This window comes from Apostichopus japonicus, chromosome 3 (assembly GCF_037975245.1).
Source record: "Apostichopus japonicus isolate 1M-3 chromosome 3, ASM3797524v1, whole genome shotgun sequence".
Lineage (NCBI taxonomy): Eukaryota > Metazoa > Echinodermata > Holothuroidea > Aspidochirotida > Stichopodidae > Apostichopus > Apostichopus japonicus.
The window spans coordinates 276,337-293,691 of NC_092563.1; the positions used below are offsets into that span (position 1 = coordinate 276,337).

Sequence of the window (17,355 nt, forward strand, 5' to 3'; positions counted from 1 at the left end):
CTATAAAGGCCTGACAAACAGCAAAAAAACAGACTGCCATATCGATCCCAACAAAGCTTGTTATCACCATTACTGGAGCTGAATTTTACATTCCTGTTCTAGCAATTGGATATAGGCTATGCCGAGTTACTACTGTACTTACGGTTGTTATGGGACAACCCTGGTGATACTTAACATAGTATAGTACTAGTTAATTTGTAGCTAGGCAAGCCACGGCTATCGCCCGTCTGTGTCACTACTGCCAGCGAAAAGCCAAACGACAGACTCAGTCCAGCGGCAATCTAATACTGAATACTGATTGATGAAACTTCGGTTACATTCTGCGAGTCATATTTGTTCAGTTAACAGCCCCACTTAATTTGCACATTGAAAGTATTTTATCGTAGATAAGTACTGTTAAATGTTGTTACGTTCCAACAGTAGCATACATGTAAAAAAAAACATCTAAACAAAAAATTCCGTTTCCTTTCCACTTACATATACCCTTAGAAGTGATTCAAAATTATATTATTTTATTTTAGTTTTTATTGTAAGAATTTCGTACAAAAAAATAAGTGGGTACTTCATTGTCTAACGTTAAGATTCTCCATGAAATAGCAGTGTAGGTGGACGCTTTTGGGAGAAGTTGTTGGTCTTCAGATTGCTGAAAGTGGCAAGCCGGGAAGAAGCTTCTTTGTGCTCAAGTTCTGTGCTGAGCATTTACTTCCGGTTTCACATTTTCGGCGGCGTGTGTGATGCAGCGGGTTGCAGCGCTAGCTCCAGCTCAGTGCACTGAATTATTCATATCTTGCACGGGGTTGACGCTAGTGTATTTTGCTGTTTTTATTCCACCTGAGGGTAGTCTGTGGCTCCGCCTATTTTCTATAAGACCCCGCCTTTTCCCCCGCTGGGGGTAGCTTGAAATATCGACCAAACCACATTGTCGATGTTCATTGGCTTAGATATGAAAGTAACGCCTTAGTAATGCATATTCATATCACCCGACAATCGATGATATACTGTTTGACCCGCAAAGCTCGAATGCACAGCCGTCTGCTGAAAAACAACGTTCTTGAACGTGAGGACTTAGTAACAAGTTATTTTACTTGTTTTCTATGAAAACTGGACTGGGACAACATTTTCTTGCTTTTATGTAATAACAAATTTTGATATCACTTATTTGCATGTAAATGCTACAAGGCAAACTTCATCAATTCGGTTATTTGCCCTCAATGTAACGATCTTTACCTTAGCCCATGGAGGTCAAAACAGTTTTACCTCCAGGCTTAGCCTTAGGTAAGCTAGGCTGTCACCGTCACTGTGAGTGGGCAGGTTGAAGCTTGCCAACAGACCGCTGATGAACCGCTGAAAAAAAAAACACAGTCTACCTCGCTTAGTGTATTGAAGGTCATGTAGTTGCACAACCAATCGATATTTACAAGGAAGCAAAAAATGGTACCTCGAAAAACCATCGTGGCGTAAGTTCAACATTGCAGCTGCGGAGGTTGGTTGAATCATGGAGGTAAAAACACCTCCATGGTTGAATGGGTCAAAGGCTGGCCGCAAACTATGTGAAATATGCGGAAAATGTTGTTAGCAGCACAGACTTTACGTTTCTGAGACCGAAGGGACAGGAGGAAGTAGATAGAAATGGCGAAGTTTTCAGTCTGTTAATAATAAGGAATTAATTTATGGCGCAAACTGTACCTCATTATTGAGACTCAATGACTCTGGTGACAAGTAAACCTTTATCAGGTTGTATTACTGTTATATATTCTTCCTTAATGTGCTCGTAAGAGATTGGAAAATAAACATCCTAGGTTATTATTTGTTTATTTTCAAGCGTATATTTTGTTGTGCTATCAAATGGCCATCAATGAGGGCGTTGTGGTCAAGTGGTTAAGGCAGCAGACTTGTGATCTAAGGATTACAGGTTCGAGCCCTGGTCAGATCATTGCGTTGTGTCCTTGGGCAAGGCACTTTATCTCCATTGCTTCTCTTCACCCAGGTGTATAAATGGGGACTTGCGAGGTGACTTGTAAATATAGTTGCGTTCGCCGGTTTGTGGCTGCACCCTGTGGGAAGTCCCCCAGGGGACACGTGGCTGCGGTGTTCTGTGGTGCCCCAGGAGAGATTGTTTGAATTGTGCACACTTTGGTGTGTAGGTGTGACAAGTTACCAGCGACGTATTCAGGATTTTCTAACCCGGGGGCGCGAATTACTATCTATCCACCATCGGTTGGCGCGCAGCGTACAAGAAAATTTCTTGTTTTGATACCACTCAGATCACCGGAAATGGCACTTCTCGGGCTTGAAAATGACCAACCAGATGTACACTTTTTGCCTGAGAACCAAGTATTTCCCAATAGTTTTTTATTCCATCCATAACCTTTTTGAAGATTTTCACCAGTCACAAATCATGTTCGAACTCATCGCATGTCCTGTGGATTATTGCTTTTGTAGGTGATTCTACGTCGCGGCCCACATTATCCGTGAGCCCCACTTTTCAAGGTTTTAAGCCCATTATTCGTTCAGAATCACTTCAAAACATACCCATAATGTGCACAAAATTTCTTCTATGGACAACCAATATAGAAAAACCTCCTTGAACCCCTATACAGACCGGTCAAAATTGCACGAGTAGAGGGAAGTGTGATGAAGAATGTTGGTCAGAAATTTTCGAAAATTCCGACACAGTTAATTTATTGGTGTAGAAATATTAAAACCTGCTATAACGGCTATTATACAACTTGGTTGAAGGAAATTAAAAATAGCATATATTTCCGAAACCGAACACTATACACATAGGCGTAGGAGGCGGGGGGGGGGTGCAGCCCCTAATTCGCCATTACTAATGTAAAAGAGAGTTTTGACATAATTGGACCTTTATGCTTTTCTCCATCTACATAAGACATTCGTTGTTTACATTAGCATCCCGCGGTATACTGCACAACCTTCACGGACCGTACGGTACACGATGGCATGCGATGTAATAACGGATGCTTGCTAATATAATATTGACGTTAACATGTTGAACGCGCGCGGAGCGCGCGAAAATTTTTGGTAATTTTTTCGGGCAAGTCGGACAGTTTTGAGGCTTTTCATCCTGGAACGCCATTTTCATGCTCACTGATATGATGTGATATCTGCTGTTTGCTTTACAAATTCGAACAGGCGCGTAGCGAGGAATTTGCCAAGGGAGGGGCGAAGCCTGTAGGCAAATTATCTAAGCGTAGCACCACCATAAATTGGCGCAAAGCGTACAAGAAAATGCCTCCCAGATCGCTGGAAACGGCACTACCCAGGACCATTTGTTGGCGCGAAGCCTACAAGCAAATTTTGGCCGAAAATGCCTCCCAGATCGCTGGAAGTGACACTTCCCAGGCCTTGTAAGTTGCATCATAGCACATTCTATTTTGAAATTACTAGCGATATCATAAAATAAAATAATGCTGAATGGGGGTGGTCGCCCCCTTCCCGATATGCGTCATGTTCCCCGACGACACGGTCGAGTTCGACACCAGCCACAGTTGGTTTCATAGCACAATTCTACAATTGTTTAAGGCGTATACACACACACACGTTATGGTAGACCAAATATAGTATATATATATAGATCATGATTAGAGAGGGAAAATGGAAACGTCAAAAATGGAGCTGTCGGTGTAAGGGGTAAGGTGAGGCACACGCCCCTTCCGAAATCCTTGATCCGTCACTGGCTACCCTGTGTATATAATAGGGATCAGCGCTGTAATGATGTCACTGTTCCTCTTTCTCTTCCCGGTGTCTTGGCGTTTTTCTTTTACTCCCTCCTTTTCTCCTTTTTCTCTCTTTCTTCTTTTTCTTTTCCCTTCCTTCCTCTCCTCCTACTCTTTTTTCCCCTCTTTTTTCCTTTTTTCTTCTCTTTTTTTCTCTCCACTTTTTCTTACCCGGGGGGCGCGCGCCCCAACGCCCCCCCCCCTGGATACGCGCCTGGTTACCAATGACCAGTGTTAAGTAAAGCGCATAGAACTTTCGGATTATGCGCTATATAAATAACGGGGTAATAATGATAATAATCATCATAAGTGTATGGAAGGTATATTATTCTTTCATTCGACCGAAGATAGGTCAACTGTAATACACACCTATGCAAAGAGGCTGGGCTTCACCACCACCCTGCAAATGGCATCAAACTTCTGCTATATCCTAACTTAATCTAATATGATAAATGTCTGATATTTAATTGAATTAATGTCTCCACCACGAGAATATGGTACTTAACATAATCTACCAGAACTAAACAGATCTATTAGAGTCACAAGTTATCGCTGTTTGTTAAAAAAGTTTTAAAACTTGGTCAAAAAGAAAATCCACAATCAATCGCAATAGTGGGCTACCCTGAGGTGGATCTGAGTTTTAACCCCGAGAAACACCCTAATTGTCCATATATGTGGCTGAAATTAATTGATAACATTATCTCAAATAAATAAACAGGTCTATTAGAGTCATAAGTTATCGATATGTAATTCTTAACTTCGATCGAAAATTGAAAATATAAAAGTTCCACACTCAATCGCTTACTGAGCTGCTACCCTGAGGTGGAGCCGAGTTTCAACCTCAAAAATCATCCTATTTGTCCATAAACGTGGCTGAAATAAATACAAAGTGTTTTCAACAGACTCTGGAATAAATACATCGGCCTAGTAGGCTACTATTTATAGAGTCTTTACCTTTTTGTAGAAAGAAACACCAATTAAGATTTTCATTATATCAAAGTCCATACGAAGCTTCCGTATCGCTTTTATCCGCTAGGTGGAGCTTATTTTGGTGGGCGCAATTGTTTTACATGTCATTATCTACCTGAGGTGGAAAAGTTCAAAGCCTCAACCCCTTGATCGGCCCGATGGATACTGATTACGCAATAAAATAATAACACTGACGAATTAACGTGACGGCCAAAGGTACACATAACGCACAGCTCGAAAGAATTTCCTTACGCATGCTATTCAGAATATGTAGTATAAATCTGAAAAGCCATTTGACGCAATCAGCCTATGTCACACAAAACATAAGCCAAGTATTATAGTAGGTGCCGTCGTTTCTCTCGTAGCTTATCTCTAAGTCCTGGCCTGGTGAAACGAGCATTGTGTAACTAACACTAGAGTCAAGCCTAACGTTAAGTTTAGTAGGCCTACACTACAGTAGCCTATACCTTGCTGTAACTTAGTTAAACTTAAAATACAAAGTTTCTGTAGTGGGTAGGCTAGTACCACATATTAGTACTACTAATAGTAGTCAGCGGCTTTAAATAGGGTACTTTTGGCTATTAAGAGTGCTACTAGTACTACCTAAGCTTGCCTCTGTTAGGCCAATTCTCATCGATATAAATCCATAGCTTATAGTATACTGTATAGTAAAGGCTTTATAATTGACGCACCCCAGTAATTGACGCACCTTCAATTATTACTAGCAACAATACAGCAGGCCACCTAAACTTTTTGCAGCCAAGCAGAATTACATATTTCATGAGTTTGAATCCATTTCAGTTATTTGCTGACCAATTGTGGTATTTTTTAAGCTTTTAACACCCTCCCCCCAGTTTTGCACGTTTTTTTGGCATTTGGAAGTCTTACACCCTTAAAATAACCAACATTACCTCAATATGATACCACTAATCTCTGGGACCTGAGCTTAGAGGCTCAGAGCATAGCAAACAGCATCTAAAGTCAATGGAAATATACTAAGGCTTACACTACAGTTAGCTTATCGACGAATGTGTCAATTTAGGGGTATGAAAGAACTTTACACGGCAGACATTTTGTGGTTAAATTCTGCTTATTTGTACGGTGCATAAGCACAGAACCTTAAATATTTTGAGATCATAACATTTCTGAGGAACTACACATATGAAAAACAACATACAGTTGAGTGATTTGGATTTTTCCTTGATAGACATCGTTGATCAAATCCTTAAGTGCGTCAATTATGAGCCCACCATGCTACTAGTGCTAGCATGGTGGGCAGTCATAAAGGACACACTTAAGAAGTTAAGGATTTGATCAACTATGTCTATCAAGGAAAAATCCAAATCACTCAACTGTGTGTGTTTCTCATATGTGTAATTCCTCAGAAATGTTATGATCTCAAAATATTTAAGGTTCTGTGCTTATGAACCGTACATTTGAGCAGAATTTGACCACAAAATGCCTGACGTGTCAAGTTCTTTCATACCTCTAAATTGACACATTTGTGCTTTTAAACAAGTATGCATGATAGTTCTGCTGAGCTCCATCATTCCATGTCTTTTTTGTTTATAAAACACTGTACCAAGATATAGTACATAAAGTGCAATTTGATTGTTTAGATTAAATTTATGCATAGACGCAAATATTGCTTGATTTGCCTCTAGCTCATGGACCGGTCATACTAATTAGCGTCAACAGGCCCATTTCACGACAACTCAAGACAACAAGTTTAAAATACCATCAAATACAATGTTTGTAATCAGAGTGTATCTGGAAACACGTTTAAAACTGACTGAAACCATTGTGCATACATATTTTTCACGGGAAAAAATTATTTTTCGTAAAAATAGTCAACACCCCCGTCCATAGAATTGGATGACCTGATGCTATTGCGCTTGTGCAATGACTTTGAACCGCACCATTATGATATGGGTGGGTTTGTGTTAGGGTTTTGGAACTACCTTTGTGTACAATAAATAAAGAAAGAAATAGAGACAGAAAGAAAGAAGGAAAGAAAGAAAGAAGGACAAAAAAAATTGAGACAGAAGAAAGAGTTAAAGAACAAAACAAAGAAGCAAAGAAGTACATGTAAATAAAACTATAATATGAAGAGTTTCTTACTTTGACACGAGTGTGTGGGCACCATTATCGACTTAAAAATTACTTACCTGTAGTGTAATGGTTCTGTCCAATGTCATTGCACAAGCGCAATAGCATCACGTCGTCCAATTCTACTGAAGGAGAAAGTTGACTATTTTTACGAAAAAAAATATGTATGCACGATGGTTTCAGTCAGTTTTAAATGTGTTTCCAGTAACACTCTGATTACAAACATTGTATTTGATGGTATTTTAAACTTGTTGTCTTGAGTTGTTGTGAAATGGAATACATACAGTGTAACTGTGCATGTACCTCCATGCATGACAAGGCATTTAAATGAACTACATTACTGCATGCTAATGGCTCATAGAACATTTTCAGATTAGTGAAATACTGGGCTGTCAGACTTGGTTTGGACTCCGTGGTTCTGCCTTAAGTTACCCTGTATTTGAAAGTTGTGACATACATAGTAACAGATCATGTCTTTTACTTCTGCAGAGATCAGATATTTCAAACATCTTTGTTGGTATTTCAAAACAAGAAGATGTTAACGTCAGTGCTGAGGGGCATTGGGAGGGTTGCGCTGCAAAGAACTGCTGTAGAGTCTCGACAGATTCACCTCAGCCATGGAGGTGGTTTGTATGCCTTAACTAAAGAAGACGTTGGTAAGTTTTCTCTTAGAAATTGACAATACTGGGTCCATTTCAAAGCAATATGAAATCACTAGAAGTTTTGTTTTAGACACTGGAGAACAAATGTGACTTGCTTTAGTATTGAAATCTTAACAATTTCCAGGAACATCAGAGGTATACAGTAGAACAATGGAAAACTAGAAGGGTCATTCCGCCTCAAATCAACCAATTTTCTGAAAAGTTCCCAGGTGACCCTCTCAGAATTAGATGAAATTTCATCAGAATGATTGAGTATGTCCCAAATGAACACATACAAAAAATTAAAATCATACTCCATGTCGTTTTCGAGATATGGCCCGATGAAAGTTGGTCGTAGTGGCCATTTTGCTCGTTTGCGATTCGCAAAAAGTGACTTTTGTGATATTTTCCGACTTTGAAAGCTCATAATTCAGTCTTTGTACCAGGTAGAGAGCTCAAATTTGGTATTCTATCTTACTTCTTGCCAAAATTTATGAATCTGCACTCAATTTAACTGTATCTCCTTTATTTTTCTGGTTATGATCACCAAAAGTAGGCACTTTATTCTGTCAAAAATGTTTTTTTGTGATTTTTAAGGTCACCCTGTGCCCACATGAGAAGTCACATGAATCCTATATTCCTTGGGTATTATCTATGGTTGCATGTCTATACCCATAAGCAATTATAAGCCCACCAATGCATTAATTAAGAAATGGCATTGGGCCAAAGTTGGCTCCAGCCAGAAAAAGGTCAAAAAGACCCCGCCCTTCTTGACCCCGGTTGACCCCGCGATCAATTGAAACATTTATTGAAATTTACACCAGTTAAATATATATATTATATCTACTTGTACATCAAATTTCAGCTTTGGCACTCAACTCCTTTATGGTATGGTGGCAATTTGAATATTAGACGTTTTTCGCACATTTTTTAACAACTCAGTACACTAAGTTAATATCATACAGTGTTTTTCAGTTTGAAGCTTGTGTAATGTATTTTTTGCAGTTAGAAAAAAGATTTTTTTTATTATTGTTTTTAGAAATGGGTTGATTATGCATACATGTATTCCACTGCAATAAATGATCACTTCAGTTAACCCTCCAATAGGCTGGTCCCTCATACCTGTAGTGCCTCAAAATCTCCCATAACACACGACACAATTTGGAGCCTTATATACAGTAGTATACAGTACTGTTGTAGAGTTTCACTTGAAACATGGATTAAACCACACAATACAATTTAAATCTGCCAGTACATAAAAGAATAGTCCAGGTCAAAATTTCTTTGTGATGTTTTAAAGAGGAACATTATCCAAGCATTCTGATGAAATTTGCATTCAATTCCTATGTACCTTTTTTGAGATATTGACAGTTGAAGTTGCCACCTTTGGACTTTGGTACTAAAAGTGAACTTGGAGCATACAGGTTTGACGTCATTGTTGCACTATGATAACTAAAGCTATTTTTTTCTTTAAAATTTATGTCTAATTTTATACTCCACAATTGGATGCATCCATAATGTTAATGTACCATTATAGGTATTGGTATTTTATAATCTTCACATCCCCTTTAGACAAACTAGTAACCCTATCCAATCAAGGTCAAATCAATAGACTGAAAAATACAGAAAAAAGAAAACATTATTTGTCAGTGTGCAACTTCGACATCACACCTGTTTGCTTCAAGTTCACTTTGGTAGAATATCAGATAACTTCAACTGTCAATATCTCAAAAATGGAATAGGAATTGAATTCAAATTTCACTAGAATGCTGAGATTATGTTCATTTTTAAAATATATCAAAAAGAAATTTTGACCCGGACTTTTCTTTTGTGACTCGTGTATGTCTTACTGCTCTCTGGCTTTAAAGCAGCATTTTGCATTTGGTCACCGTTTTCCATTTTTTTGACAAGTCCATAAAGTTTTTACATGTATATCAAACACAAAACAGCAAACTAAGATATTAGCCCATTTTTTCCTGTCAAAAGCATTAATTGGCGAGTAATTAAGGACATTTGTAGATAATGTGAAAAGCTTCCTCCGACAAATTACCCATTTTTAGCTCATACCAGCATGCTGGTGTGAGCTATTGTTACAGTGCAGCGTCTATCACTCTATCACTCTATCCGTCAACAATTGGTAAAACCGCTTCCACTCGCACAGTGATTGATGGAATTTCATGAAACTTGGACACAAGGACCGTTGGGTATAGGGCCATCAGAGATGGTCTGCAATTTAGGGTCAAAGGTCACCTGTGGGCCGTAATGGGCCATTTTGTGGAAATACGCAAAATGCTTCTTCTCCTACAGATTCCATGGTACAATGTTGAGGGTTTGTCACGATAGTACTATGGAAGTTTTACCTTCAGGGTGTTCATGAATTTGAGATCAAAGATCAACTAGGGGTCTTTTGTGGCCCGGGCCGCGGCCCTATATTTTCAAATTGCTGCTGTTCGTACAGTGTATTGCCAGTTATAATGAAACTTGGTCACAATGTTCCTCGGGATGAGAGTTACGAGGGGTTTTCGGAAAATTGAGGTCAATTGTCATTTAGGGGGTCATCGGGGGTCATTCTTTGTAATATTTTCAAATATCTCAATCTCCTCAAGATTTTGATGAATCATATTCCCAGTTGAACTGATGATTGTTGGATTGTGTATGAATAAGGTGATGCCTAATAATTTTTGGTCAAAAGTTAATTAATTACAATTAATCCCCATTGTTTAAAAAAATCTGAGCCTTCACCTTTTGCCAAAGCTCCTTTAATTTGTCTCCCAGTCTCTGCAGTGTTTGTTTACATTTGTGGTTAAGCTCTGCAGAGGCTGTTAGTAGAATTAAAGCAGGACTGGGAGTTGTTATTAACTGTTGAACTGTAAGCATGAGAGCCCTATAGCCAATCAGCACTTGCCGATTCTTAGAAGTCTTTGAGCCTGAGGTATGTAGGCAGCCAGCCAAAATTTTGGCAAGGAGTGCTTCAGGTCTGCTCTGGTAGAGGGGAGAAAGTTTAATAGGGTAGGTCTGTGGTATTGTTTGAGAGAGTGGGTAAAATAGGATTTAAAGGGGGAAAATAGGAATTATAGCCAGTGGTGTGGCCAGGGTTCTGCTAACGGAGGGGGGGGGGATGGGGTTATCCCTCATGGGCCCAAAATTGGTGGAATCTGAAAAATGGCCTGAAATTTGGTGGGCCATAAAGTTTTGTGGGCCCTACATTTTTAAGCCCGAAAAGGTATGAGCTTCTGCACCATTGGTGCTCTAGTATATTAATCGCATACAGTTCCCCCAACCCACTAGTTTGAACTCAACCAATCAGAGATGCAGGTTTAGTTTTGAGCTGTCGCTAAATATAGATTCAAAAACGTTGAGTTGGTAAATTGGTACAACCAGCGAGCTGGTACTCTAACAACTCCCTGGTTCAACTGCCATAGACAATCTACACAAATCATGCATGGTGTTGTATACTTGTATTACATAACGATCAATGACGTTCGTCGCTTTTAAATATTCATATTATGGGTGAGGTTTATTGGGATCCCAACGGAAAATATCTTCGAGAAATACAAAGTTAAAAGTTGTAAATTTTTCGACTTTTATGCCACCATATGAAGTAAGATTTGAATAGATGAGCTAGTTATGTATGTCGTTATGTCATCGAGGAATCAGTGAGGTTGAGAAAAACCATAGAAAAGGACACAAAATGCTGCTTTAACCTAACCCAGTCCCCTTTCATGTTTTCCTCATGCTATACAAACACTGGTAACTCATTTGTATAAACCTTTTGAACAATATCACCTGTGTGTCACATGTAGACACTACATTCTAGAACAATACTACCAGTGTGTCACGTGCAGACACCATCATAAACTATAGCAGGAATACGATCTCATCACATTATTATACCCATTGATGTTGGAAAGATTGAGAAGCGGCGACTCTCCAATGACCAACCACTGCAAAATTGTGCCCATTAGAGACCATGCAGAGGAGAGAGAATCCATTTCTGCTAATATTCTACCTCAGGCTGACACGAAAGAGTACTAACCAGGCGTTACATCGCTGGAATGTACGGCAATGAGTGGTACATTGGTATAATTTCAGAGGAAGAAAATGATGTCTTTGTGAAGTTAAATGAAACGAAACAAGAACTCCAATGCACTTCCTTGGCCACAAAACACCCACAATATTTGTTGGATACCATTCTGAGCTGTTATTTGTGTCATCAGTGCTCCAGAGTTACAGGGACATGGAGGCAGCCAGTACACTCTCCCTCATGAAGACTTCAAAGACCATTCCAGCCAAACTGCAAGCATTCATCAAGTAAACAAATTAAAGTGTGCTAACTTGTATATCAAGCCACACTGCAAGCATTCATCAAGTAAAAGAAATTAAAGTGTGCTAAACTTGTTTTACTTGTATATGAACATCCATGTGTGGTAAGAAAACTGTAAGGACATTGAAGCATTGAGAGTTGTGACAGAACCAGTATATAATTTAAATGTGCGTGAATCGTTAATGATGTGATTAAATGTCATTAATTTGACCTAAAACAATTTGTTATGTTACATTTTGATTCAGCTGACTGAAACAAGGATACAATGATCATATCACTCATTATTATACTATGATTACATGACAAATATATAAGCTTGAGATTAAAAAATATGCGAAAAACGTCTAATATTCAAATTGCCACCATACCATGAAGAAGTTGAGTGCCAAAGCTGAAATTTGATGTACAAGTAGATATAATATATATATTTAACTGGTGTAAATTTCAATAAATGTTTCAATTGATCGCGGGGTCAAGAAGGGCGGGGTCTTTTTGACCTTTTTCTGGCTGGAGCCAACTTTGGGCCCATGCCATTTCTTAATTAATGCATTGGTGGGCTTATAATTGCTTATGAGTAAAGACATGCAACCATAGATAATTCCCAAGGAATATACTGTAAGATTCATGTGACCTCTCATGTGGGCACAGGGTGACCTTAAAAATCACAAAAATCATTTTTGACAGAATAAAGTGCCTACTTTTGGTGATCATAACCAGAAAAATATAGGAGATACAGTTAAATTGAGTGCAGATTCATAAATTTTGGCAAGAAGTAAGATAGAATACCAAATTTGAGCTCTATACCTGACCAGACAAAGACTGAATCATGAGCTTTCAAAGTCGGAAAATATCACAAAAGTCACTTTTTGCGAAACGCAAACGAGCAAAATGGCCACAACGACCAAATTTCAACGGGCCATATCTCGAAAACGACATGGAGTATAATTTTGATTTTTTGTGTGTGTTCATTTGGGACATACTCAATCATTCTGATGAAATTTCATCTAATTCTGAGAGGGTCACCTGGGGACCACTGGTTGATTTGACATGGAATGACCCAGAAGGAATTATTTCTACCTCAAGTTTTGTATAGTTTCTTAACATACAAATGCTTAACATGTGATCAGTCTATCTCAGTTTTTATTTTTTTGGATAATAATTCTGGAACAATTGAGGAATCATCTTGGAGTTGGGACTAAGAAAGTTGGGAAACTGAGCCATTTACACCAGTCGAGGGAATTCTCACTTATTTACTGACTGTATATTTGCAGTTAAAATTCTTAACCTGTGTTCTATCTTTTTACATCTAGATGATGTGAGTGGAAGAGCTCTCTACCTTGATGGTCTGGCCACCACACCATTGGTATGAACTAGATGAATAAAACACACTTCATCTATACAAGGCTCATTGTCTTTCACTTATTAACCTGCAGTAAATGTGAGGAAAAACACACTGCATCTATGACTAGGCTCATTATCTTTCAATTATTTACCTCCAGTAAATGTGAGGAAAACACATTGCATCTATGACTAGGCTCAATATCTTTCAATTATTTACCTGCAGTAAATGTGAGGAAAACACACTGCATCTATGACTAGGCTCAATATCTTTCAATTATTTACCTGCAGTAAATGTGAAGGAAAACACACTGCATCTATGACTAGGCTCATTATTTTTCAATTATTAACCTGCAGTAAATATGTATATAAATGTGAGGAAAACACTTTGCATCTATGACTAGGCACATTATCTTTCAATTATTTACCTGCAGTAAACGTGATGAAAACACACTGCATCTATGACTAGGCTCAATATCTTTCAATTATTTACCTGCAGTAAATGTGAGGAAAACACTTTGCATCTATGACTATGCTCGTTATCTTTCAATTATTTACCTGCAGTAAATATGTAAATATGAGGAAAACACACTGCATCTATGACTAGGCTCAATATCTTTCAATTATTTACCTGCAGTAAATGTGAGGAAAACACTTTGCATCTATGACTATGCTCGTTATCTTTCAATTATTTACCTCCAGTAAATGTGAGGAAAACACACTGCATCTATGACTAGGCTCATTATCTATCAATTATTTACCTCCAGTAAATATGAGGAAAACACACTGCATCTATGACTAGGCTCAATATCTTTCAATTATTTACCTGCAGTAAATGTGAGGAAAACACACTGCATCTATGACTAGGCTCAATATCTTTCAATTATTTACCTGCAGTAAATGTGAGGAAAACACACTGCATCTATGACTAGGCTCAATATCTTTCAATTATTTACCTGCAGTAAATGTGAGGAAAACACACTGCATCTATGACTAGGCTCAATATCTTTCAATTATTTACCTGCAGTAAATGTGAGGAAAACACACTGCATCTATGACTAGGCTCAATACCTTTCAATTATTTACCTGCAGTAAATGTGAGGAAGACACACTGCATCTATGACTAGGCTCATTATCTTTCAATTATTTACCTGCAGTAAATGTGAGGAAAACACATGCATCTATGACTAGGCTCAATATCTTTCAATTATTTACCTGCAGTAAATGTGAGGAAAACACACTGCATCTATGACTAGGCTCATTATCTATCAATTATTTACCTCCAGTAAATATGAGGAAAACACACTGCATCTATGACTAGGCTCAATATCTTTCAATTATTTACCTGCAGTAAATGTGAGGAAAACACACTGCATCTATGACTAGGCTCAATATCTTTCAATTATTTACCTGCAGTAAATGTGAGGAAAACACACTGCATCTATGACTAGGCTCAATATCTTTCAATTATTTACCTGCAGTAAATGTGAGGAAAACACACTGCATCTATGACTAGGCTCAATACCTTTCAATTATTTACCTGCAGTAAATGTGAGGAAAACACACTGCATCTATGACTAGGCTCAATATCTTTCAATTATTTACCTGCAGTAAATGTGAGGAAAACACACTGCATCTATGACTAGGCTCAATACCTTTCAATTATTTACCTGCAGTAAATGTGAGTAAAACACACTGGATCTATGACTAGGCTCAATATCTTTCAATTATTTACCTGCAGTAAATGTGAGGAAAACACATGCATCTATGACTAGGCTCAATATCTTTCAATTATTTACCTGCAGTAAATGTGAGGAAAACACACTGCATCTATGACTAGGCTCATTATCTTTCAATTATTTACCTGCAGTAAATGTGAGTAAAACACACTGCATCTATGACTAGGCTCATTATCTTTCAATTATTTACCTGCAGTAAATGTGAGGAAAACACACTGCATCTATGACTAGGCTCAATATCTTTCAATTATTTACCTGCAGTAAATGTGAGTAAAACACACTGCATCTTTGACTAGGCTCATTATCTTTCAATTATTTACCTGCAGTAAATGTGAGGAAAGCACACTGCATCTATGACTAGGCTCATTATCTTTCAATTATTTACCTGCAGTAAATGTGAGTAAAACGCACTGCATCTATGACTAGGCTCATTATCTTTCAATTATTTACCTGCAGTAAATGTGAGTAAAACGCACTGCATCTATGACTAGGCTCATTATCTTTCAATTATTTACCTGCAGTAAATGTGAGTAAAACGCACTGCATCTATGACTAGGCTCATTATCTTTCAATTATTTACCTGCAGTAAATGTGAGGAAAACACACTGCATCTATGACTAGGCTCAATATCTTTCAATTATTTACCTGCAGTAAATGTGAGGAAAACACACTGCATCTATGACTAGGCTCAATATCTTTCAATTATTTACCTGTAGTAAATGTGAGGAAGACACACTGCATCTATGACTAGGCTCATTATCTTTCAATTATTTACCTGCAGTAAATGTGAGGAAAACACATGCATCTATGACTAGGCTCAATATCTTTCAATTATTTACCTGCAGTAAATGTGAGGAAAACACACTGCATCTATGACTAGGCTCATTATCTATCAATTATTTACCTCCAGTAAATATGAGGAAAACACACTGGATCTATGACTAGGCTCAATATCTTTCAATTATTTACCTGCAGTAAATGTGAGGAAAACACACTGCATCTATGACTAGGCTCAATATCTTTCAATTTTTTACCTGCAGTAAATGTGAGGAAAACACACTGCATCTATGACTAGGCTCAATATCTTTCAATTATTTACCTGCAGTAAATGTGAGTAAAACACACTGGATCTATGACTAGGCTCAATATCTTTCAATTATTTACCTGCAGTAAATGTGAGGAAAACACACTGGATCTATGACTAGGCTCAATATCTTTCAATTATTTACCTGCAGTAAATGTGAGTAAAACACACTGCATCTATGACTAGGCTCAATACCTTTCAATTATTTACCTGCAGTAAATGTGAGTAAAACACACTGCATCTATGACTAGGCTCAATATCTTTCAATTATTTACCTGCAGTAAATGTGAGTAAAACACATGCATCTATGACTAGGCTCAATATCTTTCAATTATTTACCTGCAGTAAATGTGAGTAAAACACACTGCATCTATGACTAGGCTCATTATCTTTCAATTATTTACCTGCAGTAAATGTGAGTAAGACACACTGCATCTATGACTAGGCTCATTATCTTTCAATTATTTACCTGCAGTAAATGTGAGTAAAACACACTGCATCTATGACTAGGCTCAATATCTTTCAATTATTTACCTGCAGTAAATGTGAGTAAAACACACTGCATCTATGACTAGGCTCATTATCTTTCAATTATTTACCTGCAGTAAATACAAGGAAAGCACACTGCATCTATGATTAGGCTCATTATCTTTCAATTATTTACCTGCAGTAAATGTGAGTAAAACGCACTGCATCTATGACTAGGCTCATTATCTTTCAATTATTTACCTGCAGTAAATGTGAGTAAAACACACTGCATCTATGACTAGGCTCATTATCTTTCAATTATTTACCTGCAGTAAATGTGAGTAAAACACACTGCATCTATGACTAGGCTCATTATCTTTCAATTATTTACCTGCAGTAAATGTGAGGAAAACACACTGCATCTATGACTAGGCTCATTATCTTTCAATTATTTACCTGCAGTAAATGTGAGGAAAACACACTGCATCTATGACTAGGCTCAATATCTTTCAATTATTTACCTGCAGTAAATGTGAGTAAAACACACTGCATCTATGACTAGGCTCAATATCTTTCAATTATTTACCTGCAGTAAATGTGAGTAAAACACACTGCATCTATGACTAGGCTCAATATCTTTCAATTATTTACCTGCAGTAAATGTGAGTAAAACACACTGCATCTATGACTAGGCTCATTATCTTTCAATTATTTACCTGCAGTAAATGTGAGTAAAACACACTGCATCTATGACTAGGCTCAATATCTTTCAATTATTTACCTGCAGTAAATGTGAGTAAAACACACTGCATCTATGACTAGGCTCATTATCTTTCAATTATTTACCTGCAGTAAATACAAGGAAAGCACACTGCATCTATGATTAGGCTCATTATCTTTCAATTATTTACCTGCAGTAAATGTGAGTAAAACGCACTGCATCTAT

At 37.8% G+C, this 17,355-nt stretch overlaps 1 protein-coding gene across 1 annotated transcript in view; it reads left to right on the forward strand.

Annotated features, from left to right (window-relative positions):
- The first annotated feature begins 4,905 nt into the window (after window positions 1-4,905).
- LOC139958713 (cysteine desulfurase-like) overlaps window positions 4,906-17,355 on the forward strand; it is a 31,720-nt gene continuing 19,270 nt past the window's right edge. The window contains exons 1-3 of the mRNA XM_071956008.1: window positions 4,906-5,046; window positions 7,305-7,471; window positions 13,091-13,143. Of these exons, the coding sequence (XP_071812109.1) occupies window positions 7,351-7,471; window positions 13,091-13,143 (174 nt within the window). The 5' untranslated portion in view covers window positions 4,906-5,046; window positions 7,305-7,350. The remainder of the gene's footprint in view (window positions 5,047-7,304; window positions 7,472-13,090; window positions 13,144-17,355) is intronic.